Genomic DNA, 19894 nt, shown 5'->3' on the forward strand with positions numbered 1-19894 from the left:
TTCTGCACTGTGCAATAAGAAAGAATGGAAGGAAAGTAGATGCCATAACACCCTGAAACTCATGACACAGTAAGCTAAAACTCTTGAAAAATATAATTTTATATCTGCTTTTTGTTTCAAATAAAGAATAAATGCATAAAATAGAGCAAAATTCTAATTCTAGTCACTAGAATATATCAGCTCTCCAGATCTTTGCTTACCAATACAGTGGTAAAGAAACTCCTGGATCTATCATGTATCTTGGGAGCTGTCCTACCCAAGGAAATCTGCTGCCAGAAACAGGTTCCATGGAAGAACAGATGCTACATTTATAGGGGTGTCTACAGCTATAGAGACATTCACTGAATCACATAAGGGGAAAAGAAGGAAGTTGGGATGTTTCATTTCTGGAAAGTCTTTAATTTTCAAGCAATTTAAATCAATTTCTGCTTATTTCGTATTTCCCAGTGCATGTACCAGTCTGTCTGCAATACTAGGAAATACTGTGATCATTCATATCTTGCTCTAAATTAAGGGTTCTCTCTACTTGCCATGATTTCACATGAGCTGTCAGCAGGGCTGAAGAATTCATAAAGCTTTGAACAATTCCCAACTAAGACCAGCTGTAATTTGCTAAGTATTAATAACATATTGACCCCACAACAAAAACATCCCTATTCCTTCCTCCTAAAATCCTATAGAGATGGTAAAAATCGATGTTCAGAAAAGCAGTCATGTTTTATAATTGATATCTAAAATGGAGAATTTCAAATGCACACATCAAAATGTGTACAAGGCAGCTTACCTCTGTGTATTAGGTGAGAACACCATCAGTCACCTGGTTTATATACACTTATTTGTTCCTGGAGTACAAATTTGAACTCCAGGGTTAAAAAGCCTGGAAAGATATTTAATGCAGATGTACATGATTCTTAAAGTTGTTAGGAACTTAAAACTCATTCCACACAGTATATAAAAAAGCCCTCTCACTGACAAACCACAGCTCAGAAATGTGTGAAAGGCAGACAAGATTGTACACAAAGTTTGCAAGATAAGGAAACAAATTCTCACCACACAGAGCTTTAAAGGGCCAAATGCTACAACAAGCTTCCATTAAATACTCAAAGCAAGAGATTCCTTAACTAAAAGATCAGTGGCTTTGAATTTTGTACCTTCAGCCTTGTTTTTTTTGCTAAAGCACAAAGAATGTGGTAAATTAGGAGTAAAGAACTGAGTAGTGGCTGCAACTCATATGGTCCCAAGACCAATGATGGAAACAAAGCGGGGAGCAAATGGATGGTGCTGAAAAGAATGAGTCAAACTCCATTTCCAACATAGCCAGCCCAAATTCAACAAAGGCATTCAAGCAATCAATCTCCATTTCCGAGGAGGACAACAACAGGAAAAGTCTTCTCTGTATTGATGGAGAACAAAAAAACAAAACAAAAAACAAGACAAAACAAACAAAAACAATAAAAAACACCCCAAAACCACACACACACAATAAAATTTCCACAATAACTGAAGGAAGGAATGAAACAGGACATAGAAAGAGAGGGGTCTTCATAGTACAGGCTCTTATCGACCACAGCCAGAGAACTGTTTTCTTCTGCTAGCCCAGGAGAACACAGCATTTCTCCTGTAACCCAACAGACATTTGGCACTTCTGCCACGGTGACATTTCAGGGTTCAAGATGGGCTGACAATACACCATAGGTGGTTGGAGTATCAGTATTTTGTGCTTTTATGGCCATCAAAAACACATAGAAAAACAGTTAAAATATTGGTACTTTGGGTGAAAAGTCAAGGACTCAAACATTAGGCAACATCAGAATTAAGGTTGTCAACATTATTTTAATTTTCCCTCTTCTGAGTATAGTTTACAATTTTACTGTCATGTAATTCTGCTCCCCCGGATACCATTTTTTTATTCAATATGTATGACAGAGATGCATGGGAGTAAAATAAAACACCTGTTTAACCTAATTCTGGCACTTGAACCTTTCAAACATCTTAAATTGTTACCTCGCTAATTGTTCCTTTGCATAAAATTTTCTCAATTGTTTTCAGCATACAAGAGTACAGAAATCTCTTGATCATTTCTGTCTAAATCCATTTTAAATTGCTATTTTCTTGAGCCTATCCAAGTTCCAACTTTAGAATAATTTGCTGAACACTATCACTATCATCTTTCAAATAAGTCAAATTGATAAAAATATAACACACACATTTTAATTAGTTTACTCCTTGTGCCAAATATTTATAAACTCCAAGTACTGTGAATTAAATTTGTCCCATTTAATTATTATTACTACTTTTCATATAAGTCTTCATTTTAGTTTTTATAACTTTATTATGTTTATCTTGGACCTTAAATTCTTTTATTTAACTTCTACACACAAGAAACTCTCAACATATACTTAGCCTCTTTAAAGCATATTTTAAATCAATTTGAATAAAAATCTTAAACCGTTCCTTGAAATTATTTACCCATTACACAATTTATTCAAATGTGAAAAGTGAACTTAACTGGAGACTATATAAAAGAGGCAAAATAAAGACAGCTGGCACAAGCCCCATAACTCTTGAGTTAATCTTTCCTCAGCAGAGACTTCCACATGACAACTGTATTTTTTCCTCTCTTTCTCCAAATTTTTAAGTCAGGCATCACTCACATCATCCCTTCAATCACAACCCTTCAAAGGATTATAAACTGTTTCACTTACTCTTCTTAAAAATACCAAGCATAATTAACTGCCTTCCACTTCAATTTGCAAAATACAATACAGTAGCAGATAAGCAACAGAAAGTGGACAACAAAAATAAAACCTTTCCCCTTGGCCTCTTGCGTGCTATTATCACCAACGGTGAGCTCATCTTGTCTCCTAAACCATGCAGGCTAAGGCATCATCAGCTTTTGGATGCCAGATGTCTGGACAAAATTCCAAGGTGGTGAAGACAGCGATGTTGATTCAGTAGGTGGAACCACACTTTGCCCTCTGAATCATTCTAAGCCATTATTTCAGCAGAGAGTTTGAAGTACTCTTTTCGAATGAACCATCAAAACAGTGTCTTGACCACTTAACATGGCAGGAGATGAATCAGAAAAGCAAGTCATTGACAGCAGAAACTAAATGATCCTCAGATTTCTTCCTCTTGACATAGGTATGGGTGCTGGTGTCAACCTTGGAATCCCAAATATACCCTGCTTCTCAAACATAGCCATTTTGGTTAGAAAAGCAACCATTTTAGACAGAACACGCTGGGCAGAATTAGATGCCCAGATGCAATGCTTACAATAACAACAAAAGATAATGGCCTTTATACATCAACACTGCCCATGTTGTTAGAGAAAGAGTTGTAAACCTGGAGGTAGTTTGAGGGGTTTTTTAAGTAGTACTAGTGGATCCAGATCAACACCATGTATCCTCTGTCCAATTTTTAATTTGGGATATTACACACTACTTGCTTTTATGTCCTTGTTCTATCATTATATGTGAAGATTCCCATCCCATCTCAGCTCCAAGTATGTGTGCTTGTGTTTCTTACCTGTATGTCTATCAGGTTAACTCCTGTAAGGCAGGTTGAAACGTCCCCACCTCCAGAGGACCAGCCCACCCCTACACTGGCTGTTACTACTGTCATTACAGAGTCAGTACAAGAAAATGTACCCTCACACCTCAGCTCTTGCAGGTCAGAATCTCCTAATATAAGTATCATTAATAGTACCACCAACATCTTCTATTCATGATATGCATCACTAAAAAGCACAGCAACTCCTAAAAAAACCCTAAGAACCATTCTGTGAATTAAAGCCAGGCAATCTCACACACAGTCTGTAACACTGAAGAGGAAATAAATGAGATCTGAATTTAGCTTAGAGATTCATTCTCTTTGGGATCCTTCAGGATGTCATGTGCTACATAAACTAAATATTACCTGGCCAACAGGGCTGAAAACCCTCGATTCAGAGAAATCACTAGAATGATATGCCAGTTGTGAATTTTCAAATTTTGTTTTGTTCTGGGGGGTGAACCCTACAATAAATGCTCTCAAATTATGCAGCTAACTGAATTATTTTGTAACCCGTGACCCTTATAATGATGTTCTCATTTTCAGAGCCAATGTGATGCCACACAGTGATTTGTCTGTTAAATTGAATCTTTGCCTCTAGACAGATAGATAGATGGATATAAAGTTTATTTTGAAATGTCTTCTAGTGCCTCTGAGTCTGACTGATGTGAGATGTTATTTTGAACATGCCAAAGCATCTGAACGGCTCCAGTCCTTTCTTTTCAGCGTGCATTCCTTGATAAGTGGCAAAGCTTCCCACTTATCAGTCACTCAAAGTGACTGTGGCTGTCAGTTGTGTACAAAGCGCAATCAGTTTGGAAGCAGAGACACCAGCATTTTTCTTCTCAGCTTGAAGCAAACACGTTTTGACTGCTAGTCATTCAATTTTAAAGCGTCTTCAATTAGGGGCGGATGAAGATATAAAGAAAACACATCCTAAACACCTCCACCAGCCAGCAGTAAAAAATTTATTGTTATCTCCTGCTTTACCTTACTGCAGAGGCAGCAGTAGCAGCCTTTTTTGGCTGCACAACAAAAGTGCTCATGATTACACACACTCCACACAGACAAGATCGCAGCCATAAAGAGTTCATGCTCAGCTTCTCCAGCCACTTAGACAAACTACTCTGGTACCTTCCTTCTGCTCCCGTGCCTCTGCTGCCTGCTGTGTGAATACCTGCACGGGTACACAAACGGGGACATCGCTCCCATGCACACAGGTACCTCATGCCATGCATCCTGAACACAAACATTTACATATGCATGCTCTACAGCAAGTAAAATGCCAAAAAAAACCCCCATTAGTAGGACTGTGGAAGTACAGACAAGGAGGAAAAGGGAGAGCTGGCAGAAAGGAGGAGTTGCTACGGGAAAGGATGGCAGCTGTATAAGGAAGGTTGCTCAGTACCACAGTGTCAGGGAGCTGGAAGTGGAAGAAAGTGGTCTAAGTTCATTGATGCCTCAGAGAGATGCAGAAATTGGAGAGGAGATCTGAAAATAAAGACAGGGCCCTGAAATGCCTGCCGAGGGGAGAGAGACCAAGATGAGGGCTTGGAGCACAATGCTGCCAGCTGGGATGACTGTACTTGACTGCTGGCCTTTTGCTTACAGTCCTAGTTGCTGGATTATTTTGGGTGTTTCAGCACTCTGTTTTTTAATAAAAATAAGTTTCTGGCCCTCCCATGTGATTGTGTGAGAGAAATGGAAAACAGGAACACTGAAAGCTCAGTAACAAAAAGTAAATTAAGAAAAGATGCTAAAATTGCAAGAAAAAAGTCCTGAAGTTCAAAACAATCTCATAATTTTTAGAACATTTGGAATGGTAACACAGGAGAAAGCAAGTGCTGTCACAATCATGTAGCCCAGCATAGGCAAAAAGAGCTGATTTATCTCAAACATGTCCTTGCACTTTCAATAAATTCAAACTGTACAAGTCTCAAGCAGATACTCCCTATTTGCATTGGTACAACTAGAGCACTCAGCAAATTTGGATTGTATAACAGTGTAGTAAAGGTGTGAGATCAAATCACCCACAGAAACTTGCTCTAAGGGTAATCTTTGGAGGTAAAACCATGATACCTCAGTGCAAAATGATACTCTGCACTGAAATAAGTACAGACGAACACCTCACCAATCTGCAATTTTTTACATAATTTAACTTTCACAGTAATAGAAGGAAGTGAAGGCCCACAGGTTACTCTACAGTCTGTGCATCATACCCTTCAGCCAAACACACACATTGCATGCTGAAGTTGAGACAACAGAAAGCAATTAGCTCATTCTGACTGCTAGCCTAGATTTTGATTTTCACTCCTCCCTGTCCCTATTTCCTCCCCCAGCCTTGTCTTTTCTCTTTTAGTCTGTGTGTGGTTTTTAGGTTGTTTTTTTGAATAACTTATTTCCCAGAGGCTTTTTCCTGCTCAAGGGACAGGAGAGTTATTCTGATAACTGATAGGACATCAGCTGCAGAGCTTTTGTGAGAAACAATTGTTTTGCCTCTTTGCCGGCAACCTCAGTTGTTTGGGAAGAGGTTGCAAAGTCATGGGAAAGGCTGCAGTGTGACTCCTTCTTGGGCCTGTCTCACTGAGTCCAGTATGCCCATGTTTATAAGTTGCAGGAAAACAGCTGCTCCTGACACATGATGAATTTGGACAAAATGTCCCCAATCCATGAGCCTGGTCGGTTTGACTGTGCAGTCACAGCTTGTCATATCCACACTGGCAAAAAAAACCAAAACAAAAAACAAACCGTCTCAGTGGACGGAGTCTGTTCTGAAAATATTTTGCAGAGTGAGAAGGAAGATACTTTCTCACAGTTTCCTACTGAAGAAAGGTCTCATTAAACTCCCACTAATATGAATAAGAGCCTTTTCTCCATGTTCAGTGGGAGTTGGATCAGGCCCTCACTTCAACAGCTTTATTGTCTTACCAAGGAAACCTTTTGTCCTCACCTCTCTCTGATATGCAAAGAGGACTCTAATTACAGAAAAACTAATACTGTTCTGCTGTGCAATGGCTTGCAAAGGGGTCGCAGCACCATGAAGCACTGCTCTGCTGCCACTGACTCCTCAGAAAACAAGAATTCCCAGGGAAAATGGTAATACAGAAGCAACAGATATTACTAAACCTGTGACCAAGCCCTCGTACAGTGGCTGCTCAATTTTCTATCTCAAGTGAAGGACTCATAATCTCCAGCCCTTTAAAGCCTCCTAGAGAACTCTGGGTTACAAATTCCAAGAAGCTGGGGACCAGGAAAGAAATTTCACAAGTCCCGTGGCTGCACTGACGAGAAACCATCAGGGCAAAGATTAAGAGTAAGGACCTCTACTCTACTTATTATAGGCACAAAGTATTCCAATTCCAAGTTTTTAGCTCATATAGTGGCCTGCTTGAATTTGCTTTCCAGCAGGAAAATTAAAAGGATGAACCATGCTGAAGTATAACTTAAGAGTACAAACTTGTTGGGGCAGGGAAAAAATCTTCACGTTTCTTCATGTACAGTCAATTAATCAGTGTCTTCTCACAACAAGAAACTGGTATTTTTTACAACAAAACAAAATGAACACAAAAGAGCCTGAACATCCTTCAGCCAGTTCTGGATAACAGATTATTGCCCACCTGAGGAGTTCAAAAGCAATAACAAATCTAAACAACAACAATTATCGCAATAGGTAACTGCATGGGTAAATTACGATATCTAAAGCACTCTGAAAGCAGGTCTCTACCAGTATTTTGGAAGCCTGGAGTCAATCCAGAGCCTCTTGGTGCTTGGAAAGTTTTGACAATAACAACTGTGTCATTTCAAAACTTTGCATGTTAAGCTTAAGAAATATTTTTCTGAACTTCTGTGTAACTCAGAAACCAAATCCTTCTTTCCTCCCCAAATTTTAGCAACATTTTGAAAAAGAGATCTGGCTGCAAAATGGAGTAACCATCCTGCAGGAAATTCCAAGTGTTCAAGATTTTATTACATTCCAAACTGGAACAACATCTTAAACTTCAGAAGATAATGAGAATGGGAATATTCTGACTTGGGAACATATTAGCACAGCCAGGCCTCTCCATCTACCAACACAACTCATGGGGACAAGGACAGAGCCAGCTGACAGTGGGTGGGATAATGGAAATCTGGATCCAGACTCACAAAAAAAAGGCCTTATTTGGAGCTGGGAGACCAAGCTTTTAGCCCAAAGGAGCATAAAGTCTGGAGAGCTGTAGTGCCCACACTCCCTGCCAGACAAGATGCTAAAGGTCTACAAAACTTGAGGCCATCGAGGCCACGGAAGTTTTCCACCCAGGAGCCCCCACATGTGCCGGGAGCCAGGCAGAAGTCACACCCCTCCACCTGGCAGGTGGAGTCGGTCAGAGGCACTCTTTCCAGCTTTGCATCAGAATTCAGTTGAGATCCTCTCATTCTTCAAAGATCTGAACTTTCTCACGAAAAAGGTGTCCTATTAGACCATCTGCTGACAAGTCTCTAGCTCTGAAGGAAAATGAAAACCCTCTACTAAAACACATGCAGAGTCATCAAATGGTTGCTGTCTGGCAGCAATTGCCCTTGAGTTTCAGACAGCACTTGGTTCTTGGGCTAAGTACGTCACTCAGAAAAGAAAACAGATTAGTAACTTGCAGTACTAAAGTACAGAAGTATGGCAGTATTAAACTAAAAAGTAAAACAAAACTGTGGCCCAAATGTTAGCGACACTGTAAAGCAGTGCTGTTGCTTGCTGCTGCTTTGAGATCTTAGTTTTACATTATTGGCAACCTGAAGTGTTTCAAGATCTTAAGCTGGGCTCTCCAAAAAAAATTTTGACTAAAAATCAGAACAGTTTAAAAAACAGCATTTGGCCTCCGTTTTGTTTGCCTTCTAATTTTGGAACTTGTAATGCTCATGGTTTCAGATTTTGCCTAGAAATATGAGAGCTGGAAGTTTACATTTTGAAGAAATGAAAGCTGGCATTTTTGTCATCACATGACTCCAAGAGCTGGGGCTTGAGGGAAAAACATAAAACATTGTCAGGCTTTCTACAAAATTGTGAGATTAGCAGCATCAGTTTTATCACAATTTAGGCTGTAAGGTTGACCTATTTTATCAACAGTGCCCTACTGAATATGAATTGCTTTATGAATTTTAACAACCATATTTCATTTTAAATATAGTTCAATTAAAGTGACATTTGTCACTGAGCTTCAAAGCAAACTATTCAATCATCATCCTGGGCTAGACTTTTTCTTTGAGCAAGTGCAGGGAATGAACTCTATGACCCTTCAAAACTTTGTGTCTCAGAGACACCCTTCAAAGCAGAACACCACGCACACTCACTGCCCGTCCTGGAGACTAGCTCAGCATCATGAAAAAGGACCATCCAGCTTTTCAAGTTTCTTTCACTCTCTGCCCCCAAGATGTGACATCTATAGAGCCCCAGATCTCACCATGTTCTAGAGCAAGGACAGCAGGAAGTAGATCATGGCCTCACAAAAGATGAGGAGGTGACCAGGAGAATTCTCCTGAGGCCCTGAAGGACAAAACCAGATTTAGCCTATGAACTTGCTGAGCCTTACTTGGTGTCTGCATGCTCTTTCCTCAGCCTGTTCTACAGCTGCAGATGGCTACAGAGTTGTTCTGAAATGTAGTCAGAGATCTTTGGGGCTGCTTATGCACAGAGTTGACAAAACACACATTCCACTTTCATTTCTGGTAAAACAAGACTCAGGAGTGCAGGGAAGAAGACCCCAAATATTCAGCAGGCAGAAACTGTTAAAGAGAACACCTTTCCAACATGCATACACACAAAGATTAAATAGAACAGAAAGCAGTGTGCATAGGAGGATACATTCCAAGATGGCATGAAATCAGATGAGGGGAGGTTTAATTAATGATTCAGAGAAACCCAAACCTCTTCACAAATTAGGTACAGAACATCTTGAAAAGTAGAAAAAAAATTATGAACATTTGCCAAAACCCCAAATCCCACCTTGATCACATTTTAGCATTTTGATGTCATACAGATTGTCCAGTTTAACCTAATGTGCAACTTTTCTCCAGTTCAGCATTATCTCTTTACTCAACTCTCTATACAAATTGCTTATCTTCTCTGTTAGTGACACCTCCTTCCAGCTAATTCAGAAGAGATGGACTTGGAAAAGACAAGTCAATTAAGAGACTGACATGTCAGGTATACTTTTTTAAGCTCAAGGAATTAAAGTATCTTTCTTCAGCAGCACAGAATGGTTAGTTTAGGTGAGCTGTAGTTACTCAGTATTTGCAGTCCTCTAAGAAGGAGAGAGAGTAGCAGTCTCTCCCTGGTTATGTATTGTGTGTGTATCAGTGATTGTGTGATGAGGTAAGGAGAGGGATCTGTTTCCAAGTTAGCGTACTTAGAGAAAGGACTCATAAATCATGGGGTCAGTCGGGTTGTTCTTTTTTTTTACCTTAGGGTATTATGTTTTCAATACAATATTTCAAAAGCTTTTTTCCATGTAATAATTTACCTGGAATTATAGCAACTCTTACAAGCTTAGAAAAAATTGGCTCAAGTAAAATGATTCCTTTATCATAAATAGGTTGTGTTCATAACTGCAGCCTAATCATTCAGTTGCACCTAAGTCAAACAGTTATCCAGACTTTATAGGAATATTTCCCTGTCAATAAATCCAGTGCTATTTAAAAACTTCAGGCCAATGTGACAGGAGCCTATTAGATTAATTAGGGCAAGGTCAGAAGAGCTGAACTCACATCTACATTCATGTCACAATTTTGTTCCACCAACCATAACCTGATTGTAAACTCACTGACCATTTAAAAATGGGCATGTTTGGGTGACTTCATTGTTTTCATTTATACACAAAGCAAGATTACTTCAAGAATTGTTTCTTCTCTAACAGTCGAGTAATTGAGCAGAAATGTTTTGCTTTGTATTCACTGTCAACAAGGATTTTTTTTTATTTTAAAATGTTTTTTCCTATCAGTGACTTCAGTGTTATTGGACTGCAAGCGTGGTTTATGAGATTTCAGGACCATACAGGCCCAGAACTGTCCAGACTGCCTGCCCAGTATAATCAAAATTTCACTACAAACAGATCATCTCTATGGGAATGAGAGGACAGGAGTGTCTCTCTGACTGTTTAACTCTTGCCCTTTATCATCTGACCATCCAAAAGGAGGGTGCCCCAAATCTGATGGGGTTTGTGTGAAGTGGACCCTGAAGGTGAAATTCTGACCTCAGCAGGGTCAGTATTTCATCTGAAATCCCTTGAGACAGACCTCCAAATCATTTCTTAGGCTTGCAGCTTGTATCAGATGGTAGCTAGCTGACTTTCATTTACTACTGACTTAGGTCAAACTTGGACCAGGGATCAGGAGATGAAAGGCTCTATATCTCATTATCAATAATTAGGGTTCTCCACTCCCCTAAAAACGACATACTTCATTCTTATCTACAAGGCCTTTAAACTTAAAAGGGTTGGGGTCAAATTATGTTACTTCAATTTATTTTTATTCACTGCTTATAAAACAACTTCCTCTCTCACTGCCATAGCTAAATGCTAAAAATGTAAATATTTTCCTTTCAATTGTAGAGGTTCTGCTATTGTTTTTCTTTTAAAGTTCTATTAAAGATGCAGCAATTAAGAAAAAGCCCTCCTACACACAAACTGACGAAGAAAAAAAATGTACAGATGTCAAGGCCAAACAAGGAAGGCTTTACCAATTTCAGCAAAGTACATATTGTATAGCAGTTGCCCTGTAACAGAGGGGTGGACATTCCCCAGAAGTTTTTCATAGTTAAACAAGTCCTGATACTTGACAGACTATGCTCTGAAATGATAGAGATGGGTTTTCTTCTCATGTGAAGCCATACAACTCCTCTGATTTTGCTGGAATTAGGTTTTCTTAGATGGGTTACAGTTATGGTTGATAATTTTAGACAACTAATTCTGAAATGCTAAAGAGAAGCTTTGGAAGGAAAATCCTGTTGTTACTGAATAAACAGAATGTAGCATCCACTTCCACAGTGATTTGCAATGCTCTATACATAACTGCACACTTCAGCAGCCCAAGATTTTACCATGATCCTAGAGATCTGTAAGATATCAAACTCCTTCTTTTGTTATTCTGTGAAAACCTTCACAGGCAAACTGATGTGCATTGTTCCCAAAACAGGGGCATGCACATTTGCACACGGAAGAAAAGTAATGAAATGCAGTCAATGGCATGAAAAGAAACTTGTGAATATATTAAGGAAGAAAGAGGTTAAATAAACTGTACTGGTTATGCTGGGTTAACAACTTTTTCTACTACTGGGAACAAACCCATAGGTATCTAGAACCTACACAGTTGCTCTCCTGACTCTAACCAACCTTTCAACCAGCTTCTCATTCAGACAACACCTCACCCCAAATGTTAACATTTTCCAGACTTCCAGCACCTGGTGCCCAGGGAAGGAGGTAAACTCAATTATCGATCGCTGAAGAGAATTGCTTCCACAAAACCTCAGAGTTGTAGGACAACAATTTCAAACCGTCTCTTTCTGGCAACTGACCTTTTTTGTCTAGTTACAGGTAAAATCTTCAGGTGTTTCCATAAAAAAGATGTGTCACCTGTAGAGATTCTTACGGAAACTATGGCAATAATGGCTGGGGGAAAGCATTGGGAAACAAAAGGGAGAAAAGTGAGGTAACAGGGGCATGGGAGGAGACGCGTCTCTGACCTGGATCTGTTGCTGAAGAAGGTTAATTTTGTGTTGCTGCTGCAGGAGCTGCTGCTGTTGTCTTGCAATCTGTGGAGAAATTGCACAGAGGAAACATGAGAGATGTATCACCATTCCTGGAGTCAGTCGATAGGAAACTTCCACCCTGTTTGCTTCTTCTAATCTTTTTATTAAGCTAAGGAACTTTCAAGTGCACGTGGCAGCAGCCTGGACTGCTGCTGAAGCAAGGGGTGCCTGCTCAGGAGAAATTCACAACTAATACTAGTGTGAAAGTGAATGTTATGGAAAATGTTGTTCTGGATATCAAGAGAAGGGCTTATGCAAAAGTCTGCCTGGAGTGGCACTGCAAAAATTCACCAGGAAGAAGAACAATACTGGCAGAGAAGTTGGAGAATAGTAGGAGAAGGCAGAAAAGGCCAAAGAAAGTAGATTGGCCAGTAATATTCTTCTGTTTGGCATCACTTGTTCAAAAATTCAAAAAAATGGAAATCTGACACCCTGGAGGAAAATAGTGTATGTATTTTTTACTGCAGAAACAGGCACAGAGAGATTGGAACATAGTTTGGGAAAATTACTGACTCTTCAATGTGTGTATCAACTGCAGGAACTAAGGGGGCAGTGCAAGGCTATACAGCTCAACATTGAAACTGGTTTATGGAAGGTGATGGAGCCATCCTAAGTCTCCTCTCCAAGCCATGTGCATTTTCCGTAAGGACTTACACTCTCCCTCTCTGCTGACTAAATGATTGGGAATCCTGTTGTAGACGTATTTTGTATACAGTGAAGGAAATGGCAGGCAGTAACAGAACCAAATTAGAGTTCTAAAGGCTGAATGGAGATAAACCATTACATACCTAAAACTTAAAAAGCAAATTTGAAAACTTTCATCAGAGTTATCACAAAAGCTCTGCTCTCATGAACAGCTCATGCAGCAGTACAAACATTAGAAGGAGCACTGCTCTTCCCTTGTGGTATGTGTACACATATCAGGGTCAGTTGGGAACTTATACATACTTACTGGGAGGAATTTTGTGCATTCTTCCCCTTAGGTATTTTCTTTTACTTCTATTATTAGACTATTAGCATAAGAAACACTCACTCATAGTTAACTCCACATCTAAAAGATTAAATAAATGTTTTCCTTCTGGAGCTTTTCTTAGAGCAACCAAATTAATTTTTATCAATACATTTTTTTCATTGTTTAGTTATTTTAGTGTCTATATAATACAGAAGCATACACCATTTCTTCAATTAAAATAATTTAGTTATTCTAATAACAATACCGTGGGATTTCTTACTGCCTTTTTCCATTCTCTCCATTTGCTTTTTCACTTTCAAATCATTCAGTTATCCTATAGCAGCAGTGATTTGAAAAGGTAGTGCAAAGGAAATAGCTTATTCAGGATGTCCCCTAGTGAAGGAATCTTGCCAATTCCACCCTCACACCTTCATCTACCTACACCATGTAAACAACAGCATGATACAACTTCTCTGGTTTAATAGGTAAGTCACTTCTGTTCTCCCTAAGTGGCAATTCAGGTGCAAGGCCAAAAAAACATTGTTTAAGTTTCTGAATAATTAAAAATTGATACATTCAAGGCTTAAAAGTCTGAAGGTATCAGCAGTAGTTTAGAATCTTAAGACTTGCTGGGTACAATACCAACACTGAAGTATGACAACTATGACAGATTTCAAAGAATTCTGAGGGTTTCATATAATTCACCTAGTTGCAATTCTATGATATAAACTCAAATTTTATTCCAAGCTGCAATAAATGGTCAGGCAGACCAAAACACTTTCAGATAAGAAGTATCAATGTGGACTGCTGACAAAATTTTAAACTAGATGTCTGAGTATTCTCTGCTCATGTTCAGGTACAAAACCGGACATTATTTATGTTAAACCAGTTAGAAAAGTAATATTCTTGTCTAAAATCTCCTATGTCCATGTATGCACACACTGGAACAGCTCACATGTGAAAACATGTTTGCATGTTCAGGAAAAGGCACATTTGCAAGAGCTGAAAATCAAGACTCTCAAGTGTAGGAGAGAAGTCACACTTGTGCAATGACTTTACATTCTTCTCTACTTATTTCCACAGTTGGCAAAACCAACCTTTTCATTTCTTACATTACAATCCAAGTGCTGCATCTTGTTCCTGTTATACCTATTCAGTATTACTGAATTCAAGCAGGTTTGGAAGATTATTTAGGAGGGCTGAATTTACTTGCTTGTTTACATTTAGTTAAAAAAACCCAAACAAAACCTAACCAACAAACCAGTATTGAAAGAAAATACCTCCAAAATGGAAGGTGTATCTTTATATGACAAAGAACATCACTTTACATATTTCAAATTAAATCATTCCTTCGCTATTGTTCAAACCTTTTCACCTGGGGAAAAAAATTTGTGTGTAGAGCAAATTTTAAGAGTATGAAGCCTAAAAGATAAACTACTGGAAAGTCCTCTTAGGAACTGATTTAAGCTGAAAGCCACTGTAATAATCACTCACCTGTTCTTGTTGCTGCTTAGCCAGCTCCATTTGCTGGCGTTGTTTCTCGATCTGTGATGCAGCCAACTTCTTCTGTTCATCATGAGCTGCGAGCAGCTGTTCCCGCAAACTGGTCAGCTGATTGATCATACCCATGAGCTGCCTTTCTTTCTCAGCGAGGCTTTCTGGAGTCCCTGGGCATCATATGGTGGGGGAAAAAAAAGAGGGTAAAAAGAAAAGAGGAAATTTAGAGCCAGCCAGGGTTTTACTTTGCAGCTTTACTGTCAGCAAAGTTCTAGCAGAACGAAAGAGCAGCAGCATATTGCAATATACTGCACACTAAGACCTGTTCCTCTACAGGAAAATGAGCCATGGAGGATAATTCTGTAAACAGGCTTTGATCTGGTCCCCCCTTCAATGTTTCCTTGCCCTTACATCTATTTTCTATTGCCTTTTTATCAGATTAATACGGAAAATAAACACTGCCTGTTTTGAAAGAATTTCAAGTTTTAAACACTTGTTTACATTTCCTGTGGATCAAAATCCATACTTCAGTTTTGAAAGACAATTATATTTTTGTCAGAAACTTATAACAAAGATACAGCTTCTGTAAGTGTCTAAGCACGGATGTAAGGTGTGTATTAACATCCCTCTATAACCAAGGGGAAGGAGAGAAGTCTCCCAGGTGCTGGGTACCTCTCGAGCTCCCCACAGCCTTCTCACTGCTACCAGTGCACAAGAGCTGTCAGGATGCTGTTATATCATCTACAGCTGCCCTGATTAGGATGAAATTACACAATATTTAAATTGCCGGTAACTACTATCACTTTTACTGCCACCAATATGCATTTTTAAAGGAAAAAGTCTTGTATAAACATATGCGATAATCTGAGTTAAGTGCAAGTCACCATTGCTCTCATTTGTATTGTCATTAGATGGCTTTGAAAGGACAATTCAGTAGACACATACAGAGAAACCCACTGCCTCACTTTCATAACCGTTCTTCTACCCAGAAGGACTGGGGTTATAAAGGAAGGGAATAAAAAATTAGCAGGAAAAATCAAAAGCTATGAATCATACACTAAAAAATAAAATGGCTCTATTAAAATATGCAGGATCATTTGACTTTGAATTTAAAAGACCTGAAAATATGTGTAGCAGCTAATCCACAGATATCCCCAATACCACCACACCCTCTCACATGAGTCAGATCCCATGAAACCTTTTCTAAAAAACCTTTAGGAAAGGATTAAGGCTATCAGTGTCAATCCCTCGTCTGAAAATAGCCTGCTTTTGGGGCAACCCTACCACACAAACCTCTTTCAAACACAGGAAATGTTCTTCTGCCAATGTCACCAGTGCTCTCCAAGTGAAAAAAAGAAAAGAGAAAAATTGGCGACTATACCAAACGTGCTCCTAGCCAACTATCAGTCAGACGTGGAAAAGAGCTACTGGTAATGGCTCATTTAGTCTACCCCCCTGCCAGTGCAGGAATGTTCCCTACAATATATTTACTACAGCTTTCTAGATTGGATTGAAATGTCTGAAATGGTGAATCATCTACTGCTTGCTTTGAAAGACTGTACCACAGCCTTAGAGGTGTCACTGGGAGGGCTCTTTGCTTGATAGTGAGCTTAATTTACTCTCACTTAATTTCAACCCTGTGCTCCCAAGCAACACCCCATTTGCTATGTTAGCCAAGTCCAAGCCCTTAAATACATTTGTAGACAGCCATACACAAGTGGAAAACCTCAAAGAATCAACATTTTCATATAAAGGAAATGCAACTAAATTACTTTTTTATTAAGATGCTAAAAAATTTCTGTGAAAATATTCTCACCACACAACAAAGAACTACAGTAGAATATTCTCAGATATAGTCTCCAAAAAAACTGTGGAGCAAGCTGGAAACTTGAGAAACACACTGAAACAGAAACCATAGGACTTTAAACCTGTTCTGTTAAAAGCTGTGAGAAAGAATGGGAGCCAGTGCTAAAACACTAACACTGCTGAAGAAAACACTTCTAACTATGATTTTTATTTCCAACACTGGAGACAGAGAACTGCTACAAGTAATGCATTTGCCACCTGGCCATGGAATTAATCAGAAATTTCTATTGCTACTCTTCCATCCTTTATTTCTTTTTTCCTAGGAAAAAAGGTATGGTGTTTCCAAGTGGAATAGAAGAATTATTCTAGAAGGGAGTCCCTGCCTTGTCCTGTCCATGGCTACCATGTGAGTTTACTCTAAGGAAGACTATGAGTACACTGTTACCCAGTAAACTGAAACACCTGAAAACTATTTTCTATTTATTTATTCAGCAGTTATTTCAACTTTTACTGAGGGGTGGGTGAGCACCAAGAGACAGGAAGAATGACCTAGAGAGAGAAGGAACACACAGGATTGGCTCAGTCCTCAAGTTAGGGTAAGCAAAAAGAAATCACTGTCAAATAAACTGTTCAACAAATATACTGACACACATCAAAGATCTACAGCCTGTACTGGTTCATCAGTGTATTTTGAGCTCCTACAGTAGCTTTCAGTTGGGAATCAAAAAGCACTTTGTAAAGTTAAATTAATTCCCACCACACCTCTGAAAGGTGGAAAAATGTTTCCATATGTGCACACTGACAGACAAAGGGGTCACAGAGTTAGTTGCCAAGAGAGGCAGAAAAAGACACGTTGATACCCACAGTCCTGTGCATCAAGGCTCTGGCTGTGCTTCCCAAGAGGGAGCAGGACACTCCCAAGAGGTGGCAGGTGCCACTGCCCTGACTGTGACACCGAACATGGCACAGTCACATTGCCATCTGCCCACTGTGCTGCTTTTTTAATCCCACAGACCCACAGAGCACCAAAAAAACCTCTTTCCTGGGAAAAGGTTCACTGAATTGCAAAAATAAGAAAAAAGTCTGGAAGAAGTACCGCATCCAGCTCTGTGATCCTCAGCACAGGGAAGACATGGACCTGTTCAAGGCGGTACAGATGAGGCCACCAAGATGATTAGAGGGTGGAAGCACCTCTCTTAAGAGGAAAGGCTGAGAGAGTTGGGGTTGTTCAGCCTAGAGAAGAGGACTTATAGCAGGGACACTTATAGTAGTCTTCCAGAACCTAAAGGGGCTTATAAAGACGGGGATAAACTTTTTAGCAGAGCCTGTGGCAACATGACAAGGCGTTTTAAATTGAAAGAGGGTCAGTTTTGAGCAGATACAAGAAATAAATGTTTTACAATGAGAGTGGTGAAACACTGGAACAGACTGCCCAGAGGTGGTGGATGTCTGATCCCTGGAAATGCTCAAGGTCAGGTTGGACAAGGCTTTGAACAACCTGGTCTAAGGAAAGGTCTCTGCTCATTGTAGGGTGGTTGATGTTGATGACTCTTAAAGGTGTCCTAACCCAAAGTATTGTTCTATGAACTAAGAGCAAGCAGCCAGCGCAGTGAAGTGCCAGTTCAGACACTGGAGTCACAGGCACACTATTGCCGTGCAGCTGGTGACAAATCCACCAACTCAGTCTTTTCATTATTACTCAGTTTTTAAAGAAAATTTGAGATGTCCAAGGGGGTGCTTTATGTACTAACTCGGTAAGTACAATGCGTAATTCCTTTAGTTTATAAACTGGAGTGGAAGTAGTCTGACAAAAGGCAGACTGCTTGCATTATATTTCCTGAGCAATTTCAGCTTGCTAATAAACCAAAAGGGAGAATTTATCTGCATCAACTTTTTAAAAAAATCTTCTGTTGGAGAATACTTTCTGGAAAATATGGCTTAGTAGGTACTTTATTTTCATGTGACTAAGCCATTCTTCCAGTAACTGGAATAGTACTTAATGATAATTTCACTTCTTTAAGTTAATAATTCCTTGTAAAATAAGTACTTGGATAACTGCACTCTCAAGTGACCTGCACAAAACCAGAGGTAAGAGAGATCAGATGTGTGCGTCTACTGGGAGATGGTGAGTTTTGGGGCAGATTTCCCCTTGCCTTACCCACACATCTATATAAGCCCCACGGTGATGAATCACCGACAGTTTTGAGGTTTCTTGCAAGTAATTGATGGCCTATAAAAGTGTGAAAATGAAAAAGAAAAGTACTTGAATGAGACTGCAATAATAATACTAATGTTAAGTGTTTCAGTTTAGTTTGTGTGGTATTTTTTATGTTACCCTTATTACCTAGCACATCTTTTCTATAATTATTTTAATGGAAATGGCCAACAAAACTGCCATTTCACAGGTGCCACTGACATTGAGCATTTCTGACTGGCATTGTTTGCATAACATACGAAGGCCAATGTTATTTATTTAATGGTGAGGTGACGGCAACAGCAGAGTCACTACCTCAGTACAGTCAGTGATGGGAATTTTTCCTGGTGTATTAAAGTGCACTGCAGAGTTAAGAGCTCCAGTTGCCATTTCTGTATCCTCTTCTAGATGCTGTAGATCATGGGCAAGCAAGAGTGGTGGACTTCTGTCCTGTCCTCATTATTTTCTGTCTGTTAACCTGCATGAGATCTAAACCTGTATCATCGTGTGAAGTGTTTTGGCAGCTATGGGATTTCCATTTTAAGAATTCTGTAGCTTACAGGGCAAAACATGTCAGTATTTTAAGTAACTAAACCAACAGTTTCTTAAATTATGCTACTCAAGAATTACTGAACTATCCCCACGGCTGCTAACACTGATAGAACTCAGGAGGTGGTGCAAACCCCCAGCCCCAGCAGCTACCTTGAGTCACTTTGTCACTAAACTCACTTGGAGCTGCTCCAAGCAGCTCAGTGTTGGGAATGGTCCTGGAGCTGGCTTGTATTCTACTCGTACTATCTGTGTAGTTCAGTGCTCTCACTCTAGCCATGCAGTGTGGCTGGGAGTTAAAAAAAACAAGTGTACCTTATTGCATTGTACAACTTGACAGCAAGCTAGATCACTTCACACAGGTATTGAGTGAGGAGTAAAAGGAGAATGGCTTACATAAAGGACTGCCTCAAAAATTACTCTAATTACTGTCTGATCCACAACAAATAAATATTGCACATTTTACGTTTAACAAAGCTTTTAACTACCAGGCCACCTGCTTTTCAGGAGACTGATGTAGGTGCTCATACTGTTCTCTCTGTACTCTATCACTGCAATAGTAAAACATGGA

The 19894-nt window shown here is 39.4% G+C and overlaps 1 protein-coding gene across 10 annotated transcripts in view; it reads right to left on the reverse strand.

Moving 5' to 3' along the window:
* The window catches only part of SOX5 (SRY-box transcription factor 5), a 296501-nt gene that overhangs the window by 136382 nt on the left and 140225 nt on the right, over positions 1-19894 (reverse strand). For all 10 annotated transcript variants that reach the window (XM_071551297.1, XM_071551303.1, XM_071551302.1 and 7 more), the window contains 2 exons: positions 14772-14944; positions 12260-12328 (listed from right to left, as the gene is read on the reverse strand). In XM_071551297.1, the coding sequence (XP_071407398.1) occupies positions 12260-12328; positions 14772-14944 (242 nt within the window). The remainder of the gene's footprint in view (positions 1-12259; positions 12329-14771; positions 14945-19894) is intronic.

The sequence above is a fragment of the Pithys albifrons genome, chromosome 3 (assembly GCF_047495875.1).
Source record: "Pithys albifrons albifrons isolate INPA30051 chromosome 3, PitAlb_v1, whole genome shotgun sequence".
NCBI lineage: Eukaryota > Metazoa > Chordata > Aves > Passeriformes > Thamnophilidae > Pithys > Pithys albifrons.